General features: G+C 45.2%; 1 protein-coding gene across 1 annotated transcript in view; it reads right to left on the bottom strand.

The window, feature by feature from the left end:
* Positions 1-1,697: 1,697 nt before the first annotated feature.
* Positions 1,698-24,025, bottom strand: part of PRKAR1B (protein kinase cAMP-dependent type I regulatory subunit beta) — a 65,350-nt gene continuing 43,022 nt past the window's right edge. Inside the window, exons 8-11 of the mRNA XM_081338098.1 lie at positions 20,995-21,055; positions 20,593-20,714; positions 3,394-3,475; positions 1,698-2,091 (exon numbers count right to left, since the gene is read on the bottom strand). Of these exons, the coding sequence (XP_081194224.1) occupies positions 1,919-2,091; positions 3,394-3,475; positions 20,593-20,714; positions 20,995-21,055 (438 nt within the window). The 3' untranslated portion in view covers positions 1,698-1,918. The remainder of the gene's footprint in view (positions 2,092-3,393; positions 3,476-20,592; positions 20,715-20,994; positions 21,056-24,025) is intronic.

Raw genomic sequence — 24,025 nt, 5'->3', positions numbered from 1 at the left:
CCTAGACCTAAGACTCAAGACCCCTGAGGCCAGTGGCCCTCAACCATATGACAGTGATCAAAGGTTTACTACCTGTTTCTCCAGTCACAATTATTTTATTTCCCCCATGCATCACAACAGGATAAGCAAAATGAAAGGGGTAAATAAACACTTATTTGCAAACCAAAGTTTTCTTTGAAAAAAAATACACAGAGAATAGAATACTGCCACGTTTTACAGGAAACAGATTTTACATTATGTGTGTGGATTGATTGATTGATTGATTGATTGATTGATTGACTGATTGATTGAGATATACCAATGTTCTTCAACTTCTCCACTTTAAGACATGTGGACTTCAGCTCCCAGAATCCCTCAGCCAGCATGAAGTTGAAGCCTACACATCTTAAAAGTTACCAAGTTGGAAAAACACTGTTTGACATTAATTTGACACTGATTTGGTGTTAGTTGAGTATCTCAAGTGGCCAAGATAATTTATTCAAGTCATTGTCAAAGATGAAGGACAGATGACTAGATGCCCAACAGGGCTTCACAATTCCTTCCAGGTCAAAGGTCACCATTTGCTTATAATAGACATTAAATAGCCTGTAGGTAGCATGCTGGGAGCTTGGACAAAAACAATCCAAGAAAATGTGTTGCATGGCGCTGCCCTTGAAGACCACTCGGAGGCTCCAACTGGTACAGAATGCAGCCGCGAGAGTTGTGTTGGGAGTTTCCCGATACTCCCATGTTACACCTCTGCTCCGCGAGCTGCATTGGCTTCCAGTTGTCTTCCGGGTGAGATTCAAGGTGTTGGTAATGACCTACAAAGCCCTACATGGCATGGGCCCGGAATACCTTGGGGAGCACCTGCGGCCGGCGTCAACTTCCCTCCACCCAGTACGCTCCCACAGAGAGGGCCTCCTCAGGGTGCCACCGGTCAAAGAATGCCGACTGGTGGCCCCCAGGGGGAGGGCGTTCTCTGTGGGCGCGCCGGATTTATGGAACCATCTTCCGGTTGAGCTCCAGATGGCGCCCGACCTCCGCTCCATCCGGCGCAATCTAAAGACTTACCTCTTCGAACAAGCTGGCCTGGCCTGATGGGATGGGGTTGGGTTTTATTAATGTATTTTAACTTTTCTTATTGTGTTTTAACTTATTGTAAGAGTTGTGGGCATTCTGTTTAATCTCTTTTAATTTTTGTATTTTGTCTTTTAACATGCATTGCCCTGTTCACCGCCCTGAGTCCTTCGGGAGAAGGGCGGTATACAAATAAAATAAATAAATAAATAAATAAATTTATCTCGAGCTTAAAAACTCAACCAAGTTGATAGGATATTTTACTCTTCTCAGTTGGGTGTTTAATCATTTTTACCTTAGACCACATTTAAAATTGGAAGTCTTCATGGGCTATTTCTGCAATGCTTCATATGGGGGGGGGCATGGGGGGCATCAATCCCCAATTATAATATGGGTTATGTAGTCTCGCTAGATGAGATGTTCAAAACGAGTAGCCTAAGTTGTTCTAGAGAAGTGAGGTTGGATGTAGCTTGCCAGCACAACCAGGAGAAATAAAAGTTGAGGCACACAGCAAACAGATTCTCCATCGCAGAGTTAAAGATCTGGAGATTTTACATTGCCTGAGGAGAAACCATGGACTCATAAACCTGGAATGCAACTCAAAGTGCAAAACGATAAAAATCTAAAATCCCATAAAGTCACTGACAACCAGCTACCTGCTCTCCTCTTCACAACATACAGTGATTTGAATATCTAATAGACCGGACATCGACACTGAAAAACATCTGCCCTAAAATGAACGTGCCTCTCTTTTCCTTCGTAAAGCTATGAAACACCACGGATCGCTTTCTTTCTTTCTTTTTTTTCCTTTTTTTTAAGTGCACAAGTTTTAACGTAAAAGATGAGCCAAAGAGGACTTTTAGACAGTGAGAGAGATGAAGCTGTTGTATCTCTGGATGTTCCTCTTGAGGATTTCAGAGCAAGGGCCAAGGACTCGTTCGAAGCGTGGGCGGTCCAGCTTAACACACTTCAAGGGGCCCCGGGCCACCACAGTAGCTGCCCTGGGCCTGTTCAGCAACAAGGCAATTTCCCCTGGAAATGGAAAGAAAATGTAGCATCATCATCATCATCATCATACATCTGGAGAACATGCCTTTGATCTTGGTTGATAAAGGTAAAGGTAAAGGTTCCCCCGCACATGCGTGCTAGTCGTTTCCGACTCTAGGGGCCGGTGCTCATCTCCGTTTCAAAGCTGAAGAGCCGGCGCTTGTCCAAGGACGTCTCCGTGGTCATGTGGCCGGCATGACTAGACGCCAAAGGCGCACGGAACGCTGTTCCCACCGTAGTGGTCCCTATTTTTCTACTTGCATTTTTTACGTGCTTTCGAACTGCTAGGTTGGCAGAAGCTGGGACGAGTAACAGGCGCTCACTCTGTTATGCGGCACTTGGGATTCGACCCGCCAAACCGCCGACCTTCTGATCGACAAGCTCAGCGTCCTAACCCACTGAGCTGTCCTTCTGATTGACAAGCTCAGCGTCCTAACCCACTGAGCCACCGCGTCCCTCTCGGTTGATACCGTTAGCTATTTCCAGATCAGGAACCTGGTCTGCAATTATTCTGCCCTATTTGGCACACCGAACAAGAAACCCAGACACCAACATTGCCTTTACAAATATACTAAGGGAGAAACAAGTGGAAAGATTTGAGATGGCTTGTCTTGAAGTGATCACCTATTTCTCTTGCCTTTTCTGATCCACTAGTCTGATTCTTCTCAGTCCATGCTAAGCTCTTCTCCTCCATTTCCCCCCTGAGCTATTCATTGCTTCCTTATTAACACTTTGTCTGATCATGGTCGACCCAAAGGATATCATAGGAGACAAAGAATGCCTATCTAACATCACCTTGTATGCTAAAGTCTTTATAGATCAGGGGTCCTCAACCCTGGCAACTTTAAGACTTGCAGACTTCAACTCTTTGCTGGCTGAGGAATTCTGGGAGTTGAAGTCCGCAAGTCTTACAAGTTGCCAAGGTTGAGGACCCCTGCTTAAGATCATGCTTTACCCTTGATATTTAACACTAATATGGAGTTCTGCAGATGTGGTGGATAAAAAATTCCCATAATTCCCAACCGGTATGGTTGTAGGATACATCCATAACCCACAACCTCCATAATTACTAGGGAAGAAGGAGGAATGCCTCCAAGATGTGATCAGAAGGCCCTTAGATCTGTCCAACCAGTGATATGCTAGTCTATGCTCCCAGGAATCACCGATGGTGCATTTGTGAATCCTATCTGTGAAGAGTGCCATGTACGGAGAGATCCGATTCTTCCGTAAATGCCAAAGCTGATATTTTTCCGGTGTTTCTGAGCCGTTCCATTCCGTGGAGCTTACCGAAATAATCAGATGGCCCCAGGCGCCCAACTTCTACATATTCCTCTTTATCAGATCGACGCTGAAGGACCGATGCCGTGCCCTAGAAGAGAAGACCAAAAGAATCAGGCGTGTGTCACCCAAACATCGTGTTCCTTTGCTTACTTCTGGGGGAGTGGCCCTTTCAGACATGCTTTGCAGAAGGTGTTGGGGGTTCTCCTGTTAAAAGTACAGGTGGTCCTCGACTTAAAACCATCGGCACTTGGTCCAAAAAAAAAATAATATCAATTTTGCAGAGGCCTTGTTTGTTCTTATTTTCTGTTTTTCTGAGCTGAACAATGGAGCGCCAGGCCAAGGAATAAGTGTCTTGCTTAAGGTAAACTCCCATCATTACTTTATCTGCTCAATCAGAGGTCCCCCAACCTTTTGGCCACACCAGGGACCACCAGTTCTGTGGAGAGAGGTTTCCCGTGGACCGGAGCGTGCGTGGTTTTGTGTGCTGCCTGCATCCCGCAGATGGGGCTTTGCTTGTGCACGTGGACCGGTTGCTGGCATGCCATGGCCCGGTACCGGACCACGGACCAGGGGTTGGGGACCCCTGTGTTAAACAACGCCTGTGGCTACTGCACAGCACAAAGCCCATCACAGGGAAGCACTAAATCAGGGAGGAACAATATTTGGGAAACTTTTTTTGGGTCACGCACCCCTTTCAAAAACAGCTCCAAACCCTCCTTAAGATATTGATGGGAAAACCTGGATTCCTTCTGCACCCTTAACAGACTTATTTTCATTTATAGGCTACCAACTTCTGAAAGCGTTCATATCCTGGGGACATCAGGAGAATCAGAAGCGCCAGGAGATCTGATTCTCACCTGGTGGGCCAATCTCCAAAACATAGATAAAGACACACACACACACACCCATATCTGAAATATTTATTGCCTTGTAAAATACAGCATGTGACTTCAGAAGGGATTGTAAATTCCTAAACGAGGCATTTCAATTCATCTAGAGTACCCTAAGTATGGCATCAGGTTTTCGTATTATGACTACTCGCAGAAACAGTTTCCCCCCCACACACACACACACCCTGTGCCATCACCCTGCTGAACACCTAGTTCCCACAGCAAAGATATTTACCCATGTAGTAGGCTGGGTTGCTATCATCCATGTCATCTTGCTGATTGCTCATCTTTCCTACTATCTTCTCCTATTTGGTATCTTAGGATTTATCACTTGCTGTTTGTACCTTATGAGTAATGTTTGTAACTAGGATTTATAATGTATGACCTTTCACTATGTTGTTTGTATGTACACTGAGAGCTTCTGCACCAGAGACAAATTCCTTTTGTGTCCAATCACACTTGGCCAATAAAGAATTCTCTCTTTTCTCTTCTCTTCTCCTCTCCTCTCCTCTCCTATTCCTATTCCATTCCCATTGTTCTGTTCTGTTCTATTCTATATTTGTTCTATTCTATTCTATTCTATTCTATTCTATTCTATTCTATTCTATTCTATATTTTTTATTCTATATTTTCTATTCTATATTTTCTATTCTCTATTCTATTCTAATTCTATTCTATTCTTCTTCCTGTTTCTATTCTATTCTATTCTATATTTTCTATTCTATATTTTCTATTTTCTATTCTATTCTATTCTATTCTATTCTATTCTATTCTATTCTATTCTATTCTATTCTATTCTATTCTACTCTAATTCTATTCTATTCTTCTTCCTGTTTCTATTCTATTCTATATTTTCTATTCTATATTTTCTATTCTCTATTCTCTATTCTATTCTATTCTATTCTATTCTATTCTATTCTATTCTATTCTATTCTATTCTATTCTAATTCTATTCTATTCTTCTTCCTGTTTCTATTCTATTCTATTCTATTCTATTCTATTCTATTCTATTCTATTCTATTCTATTCTATTCTATTCTATTCTATTCTATTCTATTCTTCTTCTTGTTTCTATTCTATTCTATTCTATTCTGTTGACAATATTCTTATTTGCACCTGGTATCATGACTGTACCGGATATTGTGAGATTGCTGTCTGGTTATGAAAGTGAGACCTGAAAGGTTGGGGCACAGAAAGATTCTGAATCCTGAATTGGTGGCTAAGGCAGAGTGTTTTTTTTCTAGGTCAGCTCCTGTCATTCTCACCACCCGGAGCTCAGATTAACTCAGTCCAGAAGTGGAAATAATAACAGTTCCCGAAGAACTGTTTTTAGAAATTCCTGGGATCGGGGAAGATTTATTGCTTTGACTACCAAACGTTTATTAGCCTGAAGAGTGATTATTCTCCCCCCCCCCCAGGAGCTGTTGTGAGGTCAAATCTCCTTCTGAAATTTGTAAGACATCAGGAATCTGAATAATGTAAATTCAAACTCTCTCTCAAGATCAGGCTGCTCGCTAGCATTCGGTCTCAAGAAAGAGATTCCGAAGCCTGAGGTCAACTGAAATATCCCACTAATGTTTTAATTCAGTGAAGGGGGAAACGGGAAATCAGTCGTTTTCCAGAAAACGTCAGTCAACCTGGTTAGTAATGAAGGATGCTGAGATTTGTAGCTGAGTGGCAATAGGTTCTCTTCTTTACATGGATGTAATGAGTGGATTTGGATATGACTGCCTCTTCGTGCTGTTTGTTTCTCCTTTCATCTAACTAAGAAGTTACTCCTGGGAGCTTGGAAGACATTCCTCCAGGAGTTCAAGGGGGTATAATCTTTCCTGCCATTTTTTTCCCCCGCACAGCCCTGCGAAGTAGTTTAGGCTGAGCAAGGAGTTCTGATCCAAGGTCCAAGAAGGTTCAATGTGGCTGAAGGCAGACTTGGACCTGCATTTCCCAAGGTCATCCAAGGGGCTTCTGTAGGACTGGGGGTGGACTTGAATCTGGGTCTCCTGAGATCATCCAGGGAGCTCCCATGTGGTTAAGGGTGGACTTGGACCTGTGTCTCCCAGGGTCATCCAAGGAGCTTCTGTAGGACTGTGGGTGGACTTGAATCTGCATCTCCTGAGGTCATCCAAGGAGCTTCAGTGTGACTGACGGTGGACTTGAATCTGCGTCTCCTGAGATCATTCAGGGAGCTTCCATGTGGTTAAGGGTGGACTTGGACTGCATCTCCCAAGGTCATCCAAGGAGCTTCTGTAGGACTTAGGGTAGACTTGAATCTGCGTCTCCTGAGGTCATCCAAGGAGCTTCTGTAGTACTTAGGGTAAACTTGAATCTGCGTCTCCTGAGGTCATCCAAGGAGCTTCTGTAGTACTTAGGGTAAACTTGAATCTGCGTCTCCTGAGGTCATTCAGGGAGCTTCCATGTGGTTAAGGGTGGACTTGGACTGCATCTCCCAAGGTCATCCAAGCAGCTTCTGTAGGACTTAGGGTAGACTTGGACCTGTGTCTCCCGAGGTCATCCAAGGAGTTTTATGTGGTTAAGGGTAGACTTGAACCTGTATCTCCCCAGTTCTGGTCTAATGCCTTCACCACCAAACCAATGTCTCTCTATTAGTGAACAACTGACTAAATACACTATGGAAAATAAGTCTTTTTTTTTTCTTTAATGCCCAGCTCTCTCTTAGCTTGAGCCAAGCAGAAGCAAATTTCTAGTCACATCAAATCGAATGGAAATTGCTGTTGGCTGCAGCAGTTGGACCAAATTCGAGAAGAGAAAGGGAAAAAAAACAACATTCAGCTTGCAAACGTTCAATCCTTTCGTTCACATGCTGGATAATTTATCAGACATGAAGGAGAGCGACATTATGCCTCAAGAGTCATGATTAGTTTGAATCATACCGGTGGCTGATGCTCGAGCCATCAAAATTATAAGTTTGGGAACTGCGACGCCCTAATCACTCCAGCAGATGCTCTAGGACTCAACCCAACCTCAAGGTGATGTTTTCAAAACCCTTTAAAAATGGTGTGTTTTTTTTGTTTTGTTTTTAAAGACAAGAGCAGCTGGTTTTCATTTAAACTCTACACCGGCCGTAGTCTGGAGCCCGTTCAGTTCAATTTTGCCAGTCTTTGCAAACACACTCCTGCTTTTGGCCTGCAATATCCATTACCCCGTTGAATTGAGTTCGGCCTGAATGGGCCTCAGGATTTGTGTTTCAAAAGTTAAGCCTTTTCTTGGAGCCATGTCCAGCAAACCGAGTCAAGCTATTCTTGGTCCGTGAAAATTAATTGGACGATAATGGGATGAAAGAAACCTGGTTCGGTTTGGAGAGAGACCAGTTTCCAGCAACAGGAAGGATGGGTGAGTTCTTCGCTTAAACTATAAATTATGTGGCTCTGCAGAACCGCATGTTCCTTCCTAAAATACCAGCCAGATCTTGAAAAGTCAAGAACTCTAGGGTTTTGTGTCTTCCAGCGGCTTGCTTATAAGCCCACATTAGCTCATCTCCACTCTACAGCAAAACAGAAATCAAGAGGAAGAAGAAGGACTGAACAATTGCCGTATTTAATGCAATCCAGCACATGGCTCGGGGGCAGCTGAAGTCCAAGCCAAGGACAAGGGCAGAGAAACTGCATCCTGCATCCAGTATGGGTCATCACATTATTTAAAAAGAGGTTTGAGACTTTTGGGGAGGGGGAAATGCAGAGAAGAACAACAAAGATGATTAGGGGGCTGGAGGCTAAAACATACAAAGAACGGTTGCAGGAATCGGGAACGTCTAGTCTACGGAAAAGAAGGACCAGGGGTGACATGATAGCAATCTTCCAATATTGGAGTGGCTGCCACAAAGAAGAGGGGTGGGGGGGACACCCTATTCTTCAATAAAACATATAGGGAACGGCTGCTGGAATTGGGTATGTGTAGTTTAATGAAGAGAAGGGTGAGGGGTGACATGATAGCAGTGTTCCAATATCTCAGGGGCTGCCCCAAAGAAGAGGGAGTCAAGCTATTCTCCAAAGCGCCTGAAGGCAGGACAAGAAGCAATGGATGGAAACTAGTCAAGGAGAGAAGCAACCTGGAACTAAGGAGAAACTTCCTGACAGTTAGAACAATTAACCAGTGGAACAACCTGCCTCCAGAGGTGGTGAATGCTCCAACACTGGAGGTTTTTAAGAAGAGACTGGACAGCCATTTGCCTGAAATGGTATAAGGTTTCCTGCCTGAGCAGGGGGTTGGACTAGATGACCTCCAAGGTCCCTTCCAACTTTATTATTATTATTATTATTATTATTATTATTATTATTATTATTATTATTATTATTATTATTATTAGGCATCAGAGGGCAGGACAAGAAGTAACCGATGAAAATTAATCAAGGAGAAAACCAACTTAGAACGAAGGAGAAATTTCCCGAGAATTTCAACCAATGGAACAGCTTGCCTTCAGACGTTTTGGTTGTTCCACGGCTCTCGGATTGTAAGAAAAGACAGGACAGCCACTTGTCTGGAACGCTATAGGGCAGGGGTGTCAAACTCAATTTCACGGAGGGCTGCATCAGCATGGCGGTTGCCCTCAGGGGGCCAGGTGGGTGTGGCCTGGGTGGGTGTGGCCTACTGTGTGGGCGTGGCTAGAGTGTGTATGGCCTACTGGGTGGGCGTGGCCAGCTCTACATGGTTCGCATCAAGGGTGCCTGTGGGGGCCTGGGCAGGAGTGGGACAGATCTGAGGGTCTCTGGCAGAAGGAGGGTCTCTGGGCCAGGGCCAAGGCAGTGGGGGCCGTTCCCTCACTGTTTCCAAGATGGCTTCGCGGGCCACATGAAACCACTTCGCGGGCCGGATCTGGCCCCCCCGGGCCTTGTGTTTGACATGTCTGCTATAGGGCCTCCTGCTAGAGTCTCTTCCAACTCTGTTATTCAGTTGCCCCCCCCCCAAAAAAGGAAGCCACCTTGTTCTCCTTGACCAGATTTGGTCAAGTGACTTTCCCTCAACCCTAGAAGTACTTCTGACTCAGCTTACTCACTAGATCAGGGGTCTTCAAACATGGCCCTTTTATGATTTGTGGACTTCAACTCCCAGAATTCCTCAGCCAGGCACACTGGCTAAGGAATTCTGGGAGTTGAAGTCCACAAGTCATAAAACGGCCAAGTTTGAAGACCCCTGCGCTAGATGAACCAACAGGAAGAAGAAGGAGTAGAAGCTAGTTGGTGAAGCCTGCCTGCATCTCGCCCCATTCTTGCTTAGCCAGGAGGTGAGTCTGACCCACTACTCTTTTTGCATCCTCTCCAACCTTTGTTTAGGAGGACCTCTCGCGAAAAGGCCTCGTCCCTTGAGAGGAAGGAGAACAAAGCGATAGGGCTGGCTCGCTGGCTCTTTTGGGGGAAGGCCCAGAAATAGCCACCCGATCAGAAAAGGGAAGAAAAAGGAGAAATGCCTCTCAAGAGTGACGATACATCAAGATTGGAGTGTAGCAAAAAAACAGCTCGGCCACAGAGCCTTTTCCGAAAGGTCCATGAAAGGGCAGGGCTGCAGCCCAGGCACAGCTCCACCCCATGGGCTATTAATCACCAGGAAATGCCTTTTCCTTGATCCTTTCCCCCCCCCCGCTACAAATCAAGGAAGGGGAAGGGAAATGGCCGGCTACTGTAATGGGGCTGAAGGGACACAACTCGCTACGGCCAACTCACCATGGTCAACTAGCCACAGCCAACTTCCCGTGGCCAATCTACACACACACACACACACCCCGCAGGACAACTCAACATGGCCGGCTCGCTGTGGGACAACTCAACCGTTCAACCGAATGATTTAAAATAATTTTAAAAATTATGTTTTAATCGTGGTCATTCGCCTTCGCATCTTGTCCCTCTTTCGGCATCCTGTCTTGGAAAGATTCTATATAGGCCACCCTTTCTTGGATGTTGGCGTCATTCTTGTCCCGTGGCGGGAAAATTGGCCCGTGTCAGGTTGATCCTAAACCCATCGGGTGTCCCCCACCCCACCCAGCAAGGAAACCAAATGACAAATATTTCCTTTTTTTAAAAAAAAAAGTTTGCAGCAACATTCACTCCACTGAAGGTCTTTCAGGGAAGAGAAACAGACCCCTCCCCTCCCCTCGTCCCTCCTCAATTCAATTCAATCTCAACTTCCCACTGATTTCTCAAGCCGGTCCTGTTTGGGATAAACCCTGGATCCAAAAGACAGGAGGAAAAAGTCCCCTTCAGAGAGAAATCTTCTTGGAATAAAATCTCACAACAGCCTTCAAACCAGAGCATGGGAAACAAGAGGGAGTCAAGGTATTCTCCAAAGCGCCTGAAGGCAGGACAAGAAGAAACGGGTGGAAACTAACCAAGGAGAGAAGCGACCTGGAATTAAGGAGAAACTTCCTGACCGTTAGAACAATTAACCTCAACGTTTGACCACAATTGGACCAGGATGCCCATGGCTAAACGAGACAATTGTTAAGGGAGTCTCATCCAATATTACGACCTTACGAAGAGAAAGAGAATTGATCTAATTTAATGAAAAGAAGGGCGAGGGGTAACAGGGATATAGCAGTCTTCCAATATCTCAGGGGCTGCCCCAAAGAAGAGGGGGTCAAGCTATTCTCCAAAGCCCCTGAAAGCAGGACAAGAAGCAACGGATGGAAACTCATCAAGGAGAGAAGCAACCTGGAACTAAGGAGAAATTTCCTGACAGTGAGAACAACTAACCAGCGGAACAACCTGCCTCCAGAAGCCGTGAATGCTCCAACACTGGAAGTTTTTAAGAAGAGACTGGCCAGCCTTTTGTCTGAAATGGTATAGGGTTTCCTGCCTGAGCAGGGGGTTGGACTAGATGACCTCCAAGGTCCCTTCCGACTCTGTTATTCTGTTCAATGTTCCAATATCTCAGGGGCTGCCACAAAGAAGAAGGAGTCAAGCCATTCTCCAAAGCGCCTGAAGGCAGGACAAGAAGCAACGGATGGAAACTAACCAAGGAGAGAAGCAACCTGGAACTAAGGAGAAACTTCCTGACAGTGAGGACAATTAACCAATAGAACAACCTGCCTCCAGAGGCGGTGAATGCTCCAACACTGGAAGTTTTTAAGAAGAGACTGGACAGCCGTTTGTCTGAAATGGGATAGGGTTTCCTGCCTGAGCTGGGGGTTGGACTAGATGACCTCCAAGGTCCCTTCCAACTTTTACTATTATGATTACGATAGTGAGTGGGGTTGACTGCATCACTACGCTCTGTCTACACTGCAGATCAAGACCTGGAAGGCATTTTGAGCGACCAAGTCCTCAAACAACAAATCTTAGCATGTGCCCTGATACGGATTTTTTCCATGCCAACCCAGTGGCCCCATGCCAGGAAAAGCTCCCTGCTCCTGCATGCCAGCAAAACAAAGGCCATAAAATCTGGGAGGAAGGGAGCGAGGGCCAAGGGATGGCAGGGTGGAAATGTTGCATTTTAAAGATGTTTGGCCTAGAGACAAAGCGCCCCATTCTCTGGGTTTTCTCTGAAGCCAGGAAATGTCCACTGAGTCAACATTAGGAAAGAAGGGAGGAGGGGGGGGGAGGGAAAGTTGCCCCAAAGAATAGGGTATTCATCATCGCCTCTTCAGATTTGGAACTGACCTTCACAGTTACAAAGTTCGGGGTGCAGACGCTGCAAGAAGGCTGCCAGCCTCTCCCCCACGACAAAAGGGAACAAGGCTGAATGTGAAGGATTGGAAGGCTTTTTCTTTCCTCTCTCTCTTTTTTTTTTTTAAAAAAAAACCCCTAATAAAAGTAGTTCAGCTCCATCTTCCTTCCAGGCGACGTGGAGAGGGGGGAAAAAAAATCAGTCGCCGAAAGACCACCAAGTTGCCATAAAGTTCCAACTTTGGTAGATGACACCACCGGGCACGGATGAGAAAAATCCCCATTTAAGTCTTTGGGCGCAAGGGCCAGGCTGTGGGGGGAGCGATGGGGCTCGCCAGCCGCCAAGTTAGCCAAAGTTTTGCTGGATTAGGCAGAAGAAATGCATGATACTTCTGACGTGGTGGAGTAAGCCGGTTGGACGGAATTCACGGAGACGATGAATGAAGCTACGATGGCTGGAATGAAGAAGTGACCCTTTGGCCTTTAAGAAGGGATAAAAGAAAAGTCTATCTAAGAGGTTTCTGGAAGAGGGGAGGGATGGTGTAGCTTTGAAACAGGATGGAGAACTTCCAAGAACATCTGGAGATCATCATTTGGACCAGATTGGAAGCAAGAGAGAAAAGGGATGGCTTCAATCATTTGGGACTGTGGGCCCGACCCATGGCTGGATGACCACCACCCTCTCGAGCCTTTGACCTCTGCAGATGACTCTTCTAACTTAATGTTGTTTTCCTTCAGAATGTTTTCCTTCAGAGAAACAAGTGAGAAACTGGAGTCAGAAATGAATCCTCTAAACCAGCAGCATAAGATATGGAATCAGGGGTTACGTTTCAACAAGGTTGAAGTCCACAAGTCATAAAAGGCACATAGTTCCCTCACGCTGGCTGAGGAATTCTGGGCCGAGTTTGAAGACCCCTGCCTTCGAGGATCTGTGGAATAGGAACTATCCAAAGCAGGGGTCTTCAAACCCAGCCCTTTTATGACTTGTGGGCTTCAACTCCTAGAATTCTTCAGCCAGGCACGCTGGCTGAGGAATTCTGGGAGTTGAAGTCCACAAGTCATAAAAAGGCCAAGTTTGAAGACACACACACCCCCCCCGCCCCCGCTCCAAAGGATCTGGCTGGAGAATTCTGGGAGTTGAAGTCTCACAGGTCTTAAAGTTGCCAAAGTTGGACCCTCCTGGTTTAGACTCTCGTTCCTTACTGTGTTTTCTCTTCTTGGAACTTAATGGTTCCCTCAATCTCTCTTCCTGGGGCTTCACGGATCACCTGGACCATCCTTCCATGCAAATGAAGAACAGCCCGATTTATCCAGATGAAACTGGGCGAGGAACAGGATTTTAGGGAACGTCCCAGGATGGGCCAAAGGGGTTATCAAAATAAACCCAGAATCACTTGTCTAAGGAGACCCTGGGAAGAAACCTAAACCAAATATCTCACATCACCTCTGGAGAGAGAGAGAGAGAAAAAAAGAAAAGTGGGGGTGGGTGGGTGTTGATCCAGGCCTTCTCAAAAGTCAAATCGAAGGGCACAACAGGAAATCATTTACTAGGGACAAGTGCTAGAAACCAGGGGAAACAGAGGCCAGTTGATATATCTGATCTAAGGACGGCCTTTGTTGACTTAGGATGTAAGGATCACTTGAAAGGCTGTTGTGTTCCTGAGAGGTTGAGGGGGGGGGGAGAGAGACCCTCCTCTTCCGGAAAAAAAGGTGGCCTCAAACAGTTTTTCTGCCTGGTGCTTACAGCTCCTTGGAAATCGCGTCCATCTTTCCTGTTTAATCATTAATCCCGCTTTATTTCTTCCAGAGATTTATCCTCAAACAGAGCACGGGGAGGTGGGCTTTGACTTGGCTGGTCTCCCCAGACAGTGTTTGTTTGAGATTTACAGATTGACTTGGTGCACGACATGTGCCCAGGCTTGGGTTAAATGTTAAGAGGACCATGAAAGATAAAGTCCTTCCTCCCTTCCTTCCTTCCTTCTTCCTTCCTTCCTTCCTTCTTCCTTCCTTCCTTCTCTTTCCCCTTCCTTCTTTCCTTCACTCCATCCCTCTTTTTTCTTCTCTTCCCTTCCTCAATCCATCCATCCTTCCTTCCTTCCCTCTATCTTCTTGCTTTTCTTTTTCTTTCCCTCCTTTCCCCTTCCTTCTTTCCTTCACTCCATCCCTCTACCTTTTTCCTTCTCTTCCCTTCCTCAACTCTTCCTTCCTTATTTCCTTCCTTCCTTCCTTCCTTCCTCCCTCCCTCCCTCCCTCCCTCCCTTCCTTCATATTACCATCTGAAACAGGATATAATTACCCATACACTCCCAGCACCGCATAATTTTTTACAAACCCCATTGACCTCATACTTCACTGGAGACAAAAGCCCAATTTATAATCTGCATTACTCAAGAGAGCTACCCCAAATTATGCAGTTATAAACTGCACAAAGATCACTTTTGAAAATCTGCAAACAATATATATATATATATATATATATATATATATATATATATATATATATATATATATATATATATATATATATATATATATATATATATATATATATAGTGATGCGCAAAGCATGTATTATTCCCCTTTACACACACACACACACACACACACACACCCGAAAAACTTTGGATTAATACTCTTATCTGTTTTAAATCTTGCCTAAGGGTGAGCATATGCCCAGGAATGACAAGTTTGGGAATTAAAGTCCAGCTTGTTTAATTTAATTTAAATTCAATGGAAATTGATTAAATAAGAGGGCAATTACCCTTAACTCCCCACGTATTCAATCGTTTTGTCCTCCTGGAGCCTTAAAGGTAAAAGGTAAAGGTTCCCCCACACATGTGTGCTAGTCGTTTCCAACTCTAGGAGCCGGTGCTCATCTCCGTTTCAAAGCCGAAGGGCCAGTGCTTGTCCGAGGACGTCTCCATGGTCCTGTGGCCGGCATGACTAGACGCCAAAGGCGCACGGAACGCTGTTACCTTCCCACCGGAGTGGTCCCTATTTTTCTACTTGCCTTTTTACGTGCTTTCGAACTGCTAGGTTGGCAGAAGCTGGGACCAGTAACAGGCGCTCACTCTGTTACGCGGCGCTCGGGATTTGACCCGCCAAACTGCCGACCTTCTGATCGACAAGCTCAGCGTCCTAACCCACTGAGCCACCGCGTCCCTTACAGGATGGCAATTCTGGGAGAGCATGTGAAGGTAGCACTTAAGCTGGAGGAGACACATGTAACCTGGAATCTAAGGGGATGCACCCCAAATTTAAAGGGAGAAAGTCCCCTTTAGGGATTTCCTTAGGAGATATGCATGCATGGATAATTCAGAGAAGATAGAAGAGCTCAAACAACATATGGAAATGTTTTTCAAATTCAGAATAAAGCTGGAAGGGACCTCGGAGGTCTCCTAGTCCACCCCTGCTCAAGCGGGAGACCCTAGACCATCTCAGACAAATGGCTGTCCAGTCTCTTCTTAAAAACCTCCAGTGATGGAGCGCCCACAACATCTGGAGGACAAATTGTTCCACTGATCAATTGTTCCCACTGTCGGGAAATTCCTCCTTAGTTCTAGGTTGCTCCTCTCCTTGCTTAGTTTCCACCTGTTGCTTCTCGTCCTGCCTTCAGGTGTTTTGCAGAAGAGGTGGAACACACACACACACACACACACACACACACACACACACACTTCTTTGTGGCATCCCCTTAAATATTGGAAGACAGCTAGCATGTCACCCCTGGTTCTTCTTTTCTCTAGATAGCCATGCCCAAGCCACTGAAATAATTTGACACCGTTCTCTCCTTTCCTTTTTAATTGCCTGTATCCTGCCCCCCTCCTCTCTCTCTCTGTGCATGTGTGTGTGTGTGTGTGTGTGTGTGTGTACAATCTGCAAGTTATCGCTGTGTTGGAATGGCTTCCCATCAACGTCGTGGCACCGAGCCCAAGTGCTAATGCAGCATGGCGAAGTTCTCGACGTGTAACCGATATTGCAAGCTAGAAAGGAGGGCAGGGATGGCGCGAGATGCTGTCTTCACATTCTGGAGAGCGTTTCCATGCAAACATGGCCAGCCATAAATGGGATCCGCTGTTAACTGTAGCCAAAGGATCGGACACAGAGGAAGAATGGGAGCAGAAGAAGGCCGGGCGGCTGAGAGCAGCTGTGAGCTTGGATCCATTCCCCACATCTCAATCAGGAGAGCTTCTTCCAAAGCCGTGGCTTGCTAAAGTCAACTTTGGGAGAAGGTCCAAGTTGGTCTTTCAAAGAGAAAAGTTCTCATGCTGAGGACATATTCGTGGGCAGCTTCCCTCGGCAGAGAATGGAAGGACGTAAGGCTGGAAGGGACCTTGGAGGTCTTCTAGTCCAGCCCTTTGCTCAAGCAGAAGATTCTATACCATTTCAGACAAATGGCTGTCCAGTCTCTTCTTAAAAACTTCCAGTGTTGGAGCATTCACCGCTTCTGGAGGCAGGTTGTTCCACTGGTTAATTGTTCTAACTGTCAGGAAGTTTCTCCTTAGTTCTAGGTTGCTTCTCTCCTTGATGAGTTTCCATCCGTTGCTTCTTGTCCTGCCTTCGGGCGCTTTGGAGAATACGCTTGACTCCCTCTTCTTTGGGGCAGCCCCTGAGATATTGGAAGACTGCTATCCTGTCCCCCCTCCTCCTTCTCTTCATTAAACTAGACGTACCCAATTCCAGCAACCGTTCCTTATGTGTTTTAGCCTCCACTGAGATGCACTGAAGACCTCAGTGGCCCTCCAAACCTTGCTTTTTTTTTACCACTCAGAAAGTGGGGAGGGGGGGGAAACACAATGAAATACAGAGGGAGTCACCATATGTATCGCATTCAGTTACCCATCTTTAGGCTTGCTGGCGGGGAAATGAGGAGAGGCAGGATGACCTTAAGACAGAGGCTTAGAAGTTCCTCCAACTGGGTTGGGATTGATTGAGCTTCTCGCTAATCCCCCCCCCCACTTCCCTCCTGGCCTTCCCTTTCCTTTCTTTCCAGCTTTTGTTCCATGATATAAGCTCAAGGTGCTTTTGCGAGGAGGAAAAAAAAAGGTTCAAAACAAAGCTTGCGCCTCCAACTCGGTGGCTAAAGCTAAAAAAAAAAAAAGGAAAAAGAAAGAAAGTCCTTGGATTAATTATTGGCATCTCCAGTTATAAAGGATCCCAGCAGAGGAAGGCATTGATGGAAAGGCTGCTTTGGCTTTGGAGGGCTCTCGGCCACGAGGTTGGCCCGAGCTGCAGATCCGAGGAGCAGCAGCCAGGACTGGGAAAGGGAGATGAGCCCAGCCACATGGTTTCTCTTCCACCTCTTAGCTCGGTGGGTTTTTTTTTAAATAAAATAAAATAATAAAATAAAATAAAATAAAATAAAATAAAATAAAATAAAATAAAATAAAATAAAATAAAATAAAATAAAATAAAATAATAAAATAAAATAAAATAAAATAAAATAAAATAAAATAATAATAAAATAAAATAAAATAAAATAAAATAAAATAAAATAATAAAATAATAAAATAAAATAAAATAAAATAAAATAAAATAAAATAAAATAATAAAATAAAATAAAATAATAAAATAAAATAAATTAATAAAATAAAATAAAATAAAATAAAATAAAATAAAATAAAATAAAATAAAATAAAAGAAAGAAAGGTAGTGTAGATAAGGCTCCCTTTTATGGTTTTGCTTTCAGCGATAACCCTCTGAAGTTAGTTGGTCTAAAAAAATAATTAAATCTTTGTTTCTTCTTTGTTTCTCCTTTTCTCTTTTTCTTTCTTTCTTTCCTTCCTTCCTTCCTTTTTTCTTTTGTTCTTTCTATCTGTCCCATTTTTAGTGAGTCCATTCTAGTTTATGAGTATTTTACTTTAACAGAAGAACAGAGTTGGAAGGGACCTTTGGAGGTCATCTAGTCCAGCCCCTAGCTCAGGCAGGAAAGCCTATACCATTTCAGGCAAATGGCTGTCCAGTCTCTTCTTAAAAACTTCCAGGGTTGGAGCATTCGCAGCTTCTGGAGGCCGGTGGTTCCACTGGTTAATTGTTCTAACTGTCAGGAAATTCCTCCTTAGTTCTAGGCTGCTTCTCTCCTTGGTTAGTTTTCATCCGTTGCTTCTTGTCCTGCCTTCTGGTGCTTTGGAGAATAGCTTGACTCCCTCTTCTTTGGGGCAGCCCCTCAAATACTGGAACACTGAACAGAATAACAGGCTTGCAAGGGACCTTGGAGGTCTTCTAGTCCAACCCCCTGCTCAAAGCAGGAGACCCTATGCCATTTTAGACAAATGGTCTAAACCAGGGGTCTTCAAAAACTCGGCCCTTTTATGACTTGTGGATTTCCAACTCCCAGAATTCCTGAGCCAGCCCGGCTGGTTCAAGAATTCTGGGAGTTGGAAGTCCACAAGTCATAAAAAGGGCCACGTTTGAAGACCCCTGGTCTAAACATTTGACAAATACCCTACTTCTTGGAGGCTGGATTGGAAAAATAAAGAGAAATCCCAGGCTGACTCTTTAAAACAAGTGCCTTCACACACACACACACACACACACACACACACACAGGCCACAAAATTTGTGGCAACCCAAAAGGCAAAACTCCCCACCCCCACCCACCCCTCCGAGCACGGAGCACAGTTTATGATATGGCTACACATTTGTTATTGTGGAGCTGCAGCATCTGCCTAGCCTCGCCCTGCCAAATCGTAATTCTTCATGGCAAGAGTCCCCGCGCAGAGCTTAAGGCCCTAAAGCCCTAGTGCCAGGAATCTCAAACGGGATAAATCCGTGACCTCGAAAATCCACCAGATGCATTCCACATCTGCCCAGTCTGGGAAAACCTGGAGCTGAGGGAAAAGCAGGGTGGGAAATGGGATCCCGGATATGTGTGAAGGCAGAGAAAGATGACAGGGGCTTGCAGGGGGGGAAGGGGAGGGGAAGGGGAGAGAAGAAGACAAAAAAAATACAACTCCCATCCTCAGTTTTCACCAAACCAAGCCATTTTTGCTTGTCAGATGGTCGCAAAAGGGGAAATCACGTGACTTAGCGGTCTTAAGTGTGAACCAAGCGGTGAGTGTTAAAAAAAAAGGGGGGGGGTTCATCTCAGTGCCGTTGTAACAAGGAGCGGTCACTCAATGAACCGTTGCGAGTTGAAGACTGCCTGCGCTGTGATTTAGGTCGGGTGTGTGTGTGTGTGTGTGTGTCCAAACCTGGCGGCTTTTATGACTTGTGGGCTTCAACTCCCAGAAGCCCCCAGCCAGCACGGGTCTCCAGTCATAACTGCAGATGCCTCTTGAATAAGAAGCTAGACGTTTTCCAAAAGAAAAAGAGGGGGGGGAAACCAAGAAAAGTCCAGTCGCATTTTGAAAAGCACCATTTTCGGGATGACTGAACAGGCAGACTCTGTGCCTGATCTATTCAGACGGACCCAAAGCGCAGACAGACAGACAGACAGACAGACAGACAGAGATGATGGATGGACAGTGAGAGAGAGAGGGTGAGAGATGATAGATAGATAGATAGATAGATAGATAGATAGATAGATAGATAGATAGATAGATAGATAGATAGATAGACAGACAGACAGACAGACAGACAGAGATGATGGATGGACAGTGAGAGAGAGAGGGTGAGAGATGATAGATAGATAGATAGATAGATAGATAGATAGATAGATAGATAGATAGATAGATAGATAGACAGACAGACAGACAGACAGACAGACAGAGATGATGGATGGACAGTGAGAGAGAGAGGGTGAGAAATGATAGATAGATAGATAGATAGATAGATAGATAGATAGATAGATAGATAGACAGACAGACAGACAGACAGACAGAGATGATGGATGGACAGTGAGAGAGAGAGGGTGAGAAATGATAGATAGATAGATAGATAGATAGATAGATAGATAGATAGATAGATAGATAGATAGAGATAGATAGATAGATAGATAGATAGATAGATAGATAGATAGATAGATAGATAGATAGATGATAGATAGATAGATAGATAGACAGACAGACAGACAGACAGACAGAGATGATGGATGGACAGTGAGAGAGAGAGGGTGAGAGATGATAGATAGATAGATAGATAGATAGATAGATAGATAGATAGATAGATAGATAGATAGATAGATAGATAGATAGATAGATAGATAGATAGATAGACAGACAGACAGACAGACAGAGATGATGGATGGACAGTGAGAGAGAGAGGGTGAGAAATGATAGATAGATAGATAGATAGATAGAGATAGATAGATAGATAGATAGATAGATAGATAGATAGATAGATAGATAGATAGATAGATAGATAGATAGACAGACAGACAGACAGGCAGGCAGGCAGACAGAGATGATGGATGGATAGGGAGAGAGAGAGAGAGGGAGAGAGAGAGAGAGAGATGATGGACAAGTAGATAGGGAGAGAGAGAGAAAGAGAGAGAGAGATGATGGATGGACAGATAGACCATCAGGCAGACAGAGAAGTTAGCGAGGGAGAAGGAGGGAGGAGCAGACGGAGAGAGAGGGGGGGGTACCAATGGTGACTGAGGGAGAGGTATCCATGGCTGTCTTGTCCATCTGAGGTTTGCAATCATAACTGGTAACCAACAGTAGTTTAGCATTCTGGCTATGGCTACACTGAGGAGAAGGCCATGTCATTTGAAGGCATAGAGATTGGGAAAGAGATTGGCGTGAGAACCACAGGATTTACCTCTGTGATGATGAAAAAATCGTCCCCCGGCTCCCCCTGGACCACAATTTTCTCTCCATCCTCAAACTGGACCGGCTCTAGTGCATCGGCCACCGTCAGGCGCTCCCATTTGTCCAGAGATCCTAAGGGATGGAAGAGCAGCTGGTTTGATACTCCCATCCCACTGTTCCACCATATTACAATCCTAGAACAAACCATAACCAGGTGTTGTTGGTTTTTTTCCCCTCCCCTTTTTAAGACTTAAAAGCTCAACTGGGACCCTCGTGCTTATGGTTGACCTCTCCCACCACCACCACCACCTATCCCGAGGTTTATTGTCTGGCTTTGCCCATTTGACTCTGCCCAGGCTGAATCCCAGCGAAGAAAAACCATCCGGTTCTCCGGAGGGAGAAAGTTACGCACCCAAAATGGAAACCTTGCTCAAAAATTCTTCATACATTTTCCGTTTTCTCAACGTGCTGCCCTGTTGAGAAAGAGAAGGGGAGAAAAAGAGGAGGGGAAAAGAGAAGAATTAATGCTGCCCACGTCGCTGTCAACCTCAGAGGAGACCACAAGGCGAGAAAATATGCCACGGCACGAATAATCCCCATCTCTTCGGCCCACGGAGTTCCCACCAAACGTGAACTTCGCCCTTCACAAGTTGGATCGGGTCCTTGTAAGCCGGTGGAATTTAACGTCGGCGGATGGGACACAATGTCCGGGCAGTGGGGAAGACCCACACCCTAATCCTTTCCTTTCCCTGAAGCTTCAAAATAAGAGGGGAAAAAAACTCAACTATGATCCACGTCCTGATGAGCTAATTAGCGTGAAGAATCAATTCCAGCCCGCCGTTGCACATCTAAAAGGAACCTGGAGTTAAGCAGATAATCGGACACTTCCCAGGTTTCGGCTTGCCAATTTAGGAAGACAAAAAACAGCCTTTCTTTTTCTTTTTCTTTTTCTCCCCCCCCACCCCCCCAATCCCAATTTGGATGGTTTAAGCCATAAAGAAACAGGAATGTTTGCTTTATAAAGGAAGGGCCCGTATTCTCCTCCTCGGAGGGGCTAGTGCAATTCTGGCAGGGCGGGAAGAATAAGACTGACCAGATGAAAGAAAGTAAAGGCATTATTTGACACATGCATTCGTTTGGGTCGTCGCCACATTCCAACAAAGAGGTTGAGCACGGAGGGCAGAGAAAACCAAGTAGGATGATTAAAGGCCCGAAGATTAAGACATATGAAGAACGGGTTGCAGGATTTGGGTTTGGCTAGTCTAGAGAAACAGAAGGACTAGGAGACACCATGCCAGCAATATTCCAGTGTTTGAGGGGCTGCCACAAAGAAAGGGTGGAGTGGGGTGTCAATCTATTCTCCAAAGCACCAGAAGGCAAGAGAAGAAACCATGGATGGAAACTCATCAAAGAAAGAAGCAAGCTGGAATTAAGGAGAAACTTCCTAGCAGTGAGAACAATTAACCAGTGGAACAGTTTGACTTCAGACGTTATGGGTGCTCCATCACTGGAGGTTTTGAAGAAGAGACTGGACAGCCATTTGTCTGGAATGAGATAGGGTTTCCTGCCTGAACAGGGGGTTGGGCTAGATGACCTCCAAGGTCCCTTCCAACTTCTATTCTATTCTATTCTATTCTATTCTATTCTATTCTATTCTATTCTATTCTATTCTATTCTATTCTATTCTATTCTATTCTGTATTTCTATTCTATTCTATTCTATTCTGTATTCTATTCTATTCTATTTTATTCTATTCTGCATTCTATTCTATTCTATATTTTCTATTCTTTTCTATTCTATTCTATTCTGCATTCTATTCTATTCTATATTTTCTATTCTATATTTTCTATTCTATTCTATTTTATTCTATTCTGCATTCTATTCTATTCTATATTTTCTCTTCTATATTTTCTCTTCTCTTCTCTTCTCTTCACTTCTACTCTGCTCTGTTCTATTCTATTTTTTCTGGCCTCATCCAGATTTGCCAGGACAGTTGCCCCCAGGATTCCCTACCAGCATGGCTGGAGATTCTGGAAGCTGGCGGGTGGGGGGGGGGCAGACTGTAACCTTCCCTTTCCTGAAGTCTTTCTTGAAGACCATTGCTGGTCCAATCCAGGTGGTTTTTCCCAAAATGCAAGGCAAACTTTGATACTCTGTGTGTGGGGGGGGGGGGCGGCGGGGGTAGGGGCGGGCAATTTCCAGAGCTTTGTAAAGACCAGACATTCATACAGCAAAGGCTGACAGCTCATCGCAAAACTGGACGGCTTCCCACTCCAATCCGGGCTGGGAAGTTACAAGTGGCCAGCAGATACCGACAGCTGGAGAAACAGAGGCAGGTGTCTGCCCCCACGCCAACGGGCTGCCATGGGGTGGAGGAAATGATCCGGAGGTGGCCTTCCAGCCAAGTGTGGGTTGTAGAAAAATTTTAAGAAGCAATAATCACGCAGCACGGGGACTCTCCAACCCACAGAGGTAATTAAAACCAGATTTAGGTTTAGGAATCAGTGAGCAGGGAGGGGCAACAGGGCGAAAAGGACCGGGATATCAAATTAAACGCCCCGTCTCTGGATTCTCAGAATGGCTAGACTCCCTCGCTCTCCCGTTGCTGTTTTAACGACAGAGAGATCACCAGATCGGTGCAGCCAATGGCTGAGTGACCTCTAAGCGACTCCCAAGTTCTCTTTTCTTTCCTTTTTATGTTTTTTAACCAGCCATTAAAATAAAAGCGATCCCTTGGGTTGGAGCGATGATGATGCAGTACGAAAGGTGGGTGGGTGGGGAGGAGAAGTCATGCCAAGGGTAAATAATAGCCTGATGGAGCGGAGGGATTGATCCCTTTCCAAAAGCTGTTATATATTACCGTCTCTTGATCCCAAGACAACTCCATTAAATCAGATGCGAAGGTTTGCTCGGGGGCCATCCCGTTCCAGGTTGTGCGTGTCTCTCTGATGGAAACTGTACACGGAAGGGAACACATTTCGTCCCCCTCGAGGCGACCGACCGCACCTGAAACCAATTCTAAAGGGGCTGCAAGTGATGGACCATAGTCTTGGAGATGCGGAGTTAAATGTTCTCGATGGGTCAAGAGCAGGGGTCTTCAAGCTTGTGGACTTGTGGACTTCAACTCCACAAGTTGAAGTCCCCAAGTCATAAAAGGGCCAAGCTTGAAGACCCCTGGTCAAGAGAATGTGTCAAGCATTGAGATGACAGTAACAGAGATCCATTGTACTCTCTTTTTTAGTTGGCATTCCCTCAAAGTCTGGAGAACGTCAAGGGAAAAGATGCGCCGTGTGAAAGCCTACCAAACAGCTAGGTCTCTGCCTGGGATCATACAGCTGCCGAGATGTCGCGCTGAGCGCAAGCCAGGGGAAAAGGGATTCAAAGGTGACGTGCAGATGAAGACCTGAGGACTTTCCAGTGTTGCAAAGCGTCGCCTTTGAGGA

This window comes from Vipera berus, assembly GCF_964194415.1.
Source record: "Vipera berus genome assembly, chromosome: 13".
Taxonomy (NCBI): domain Eukaryota; kingdom Metazoa; phylum Chordata; class Lepidosauria; order Squamata; family Viperidae; genus Vipera; species Vipera berus.
This window is presented reverse-complemented; position numbering and strand designations above follow the sequence as displayed.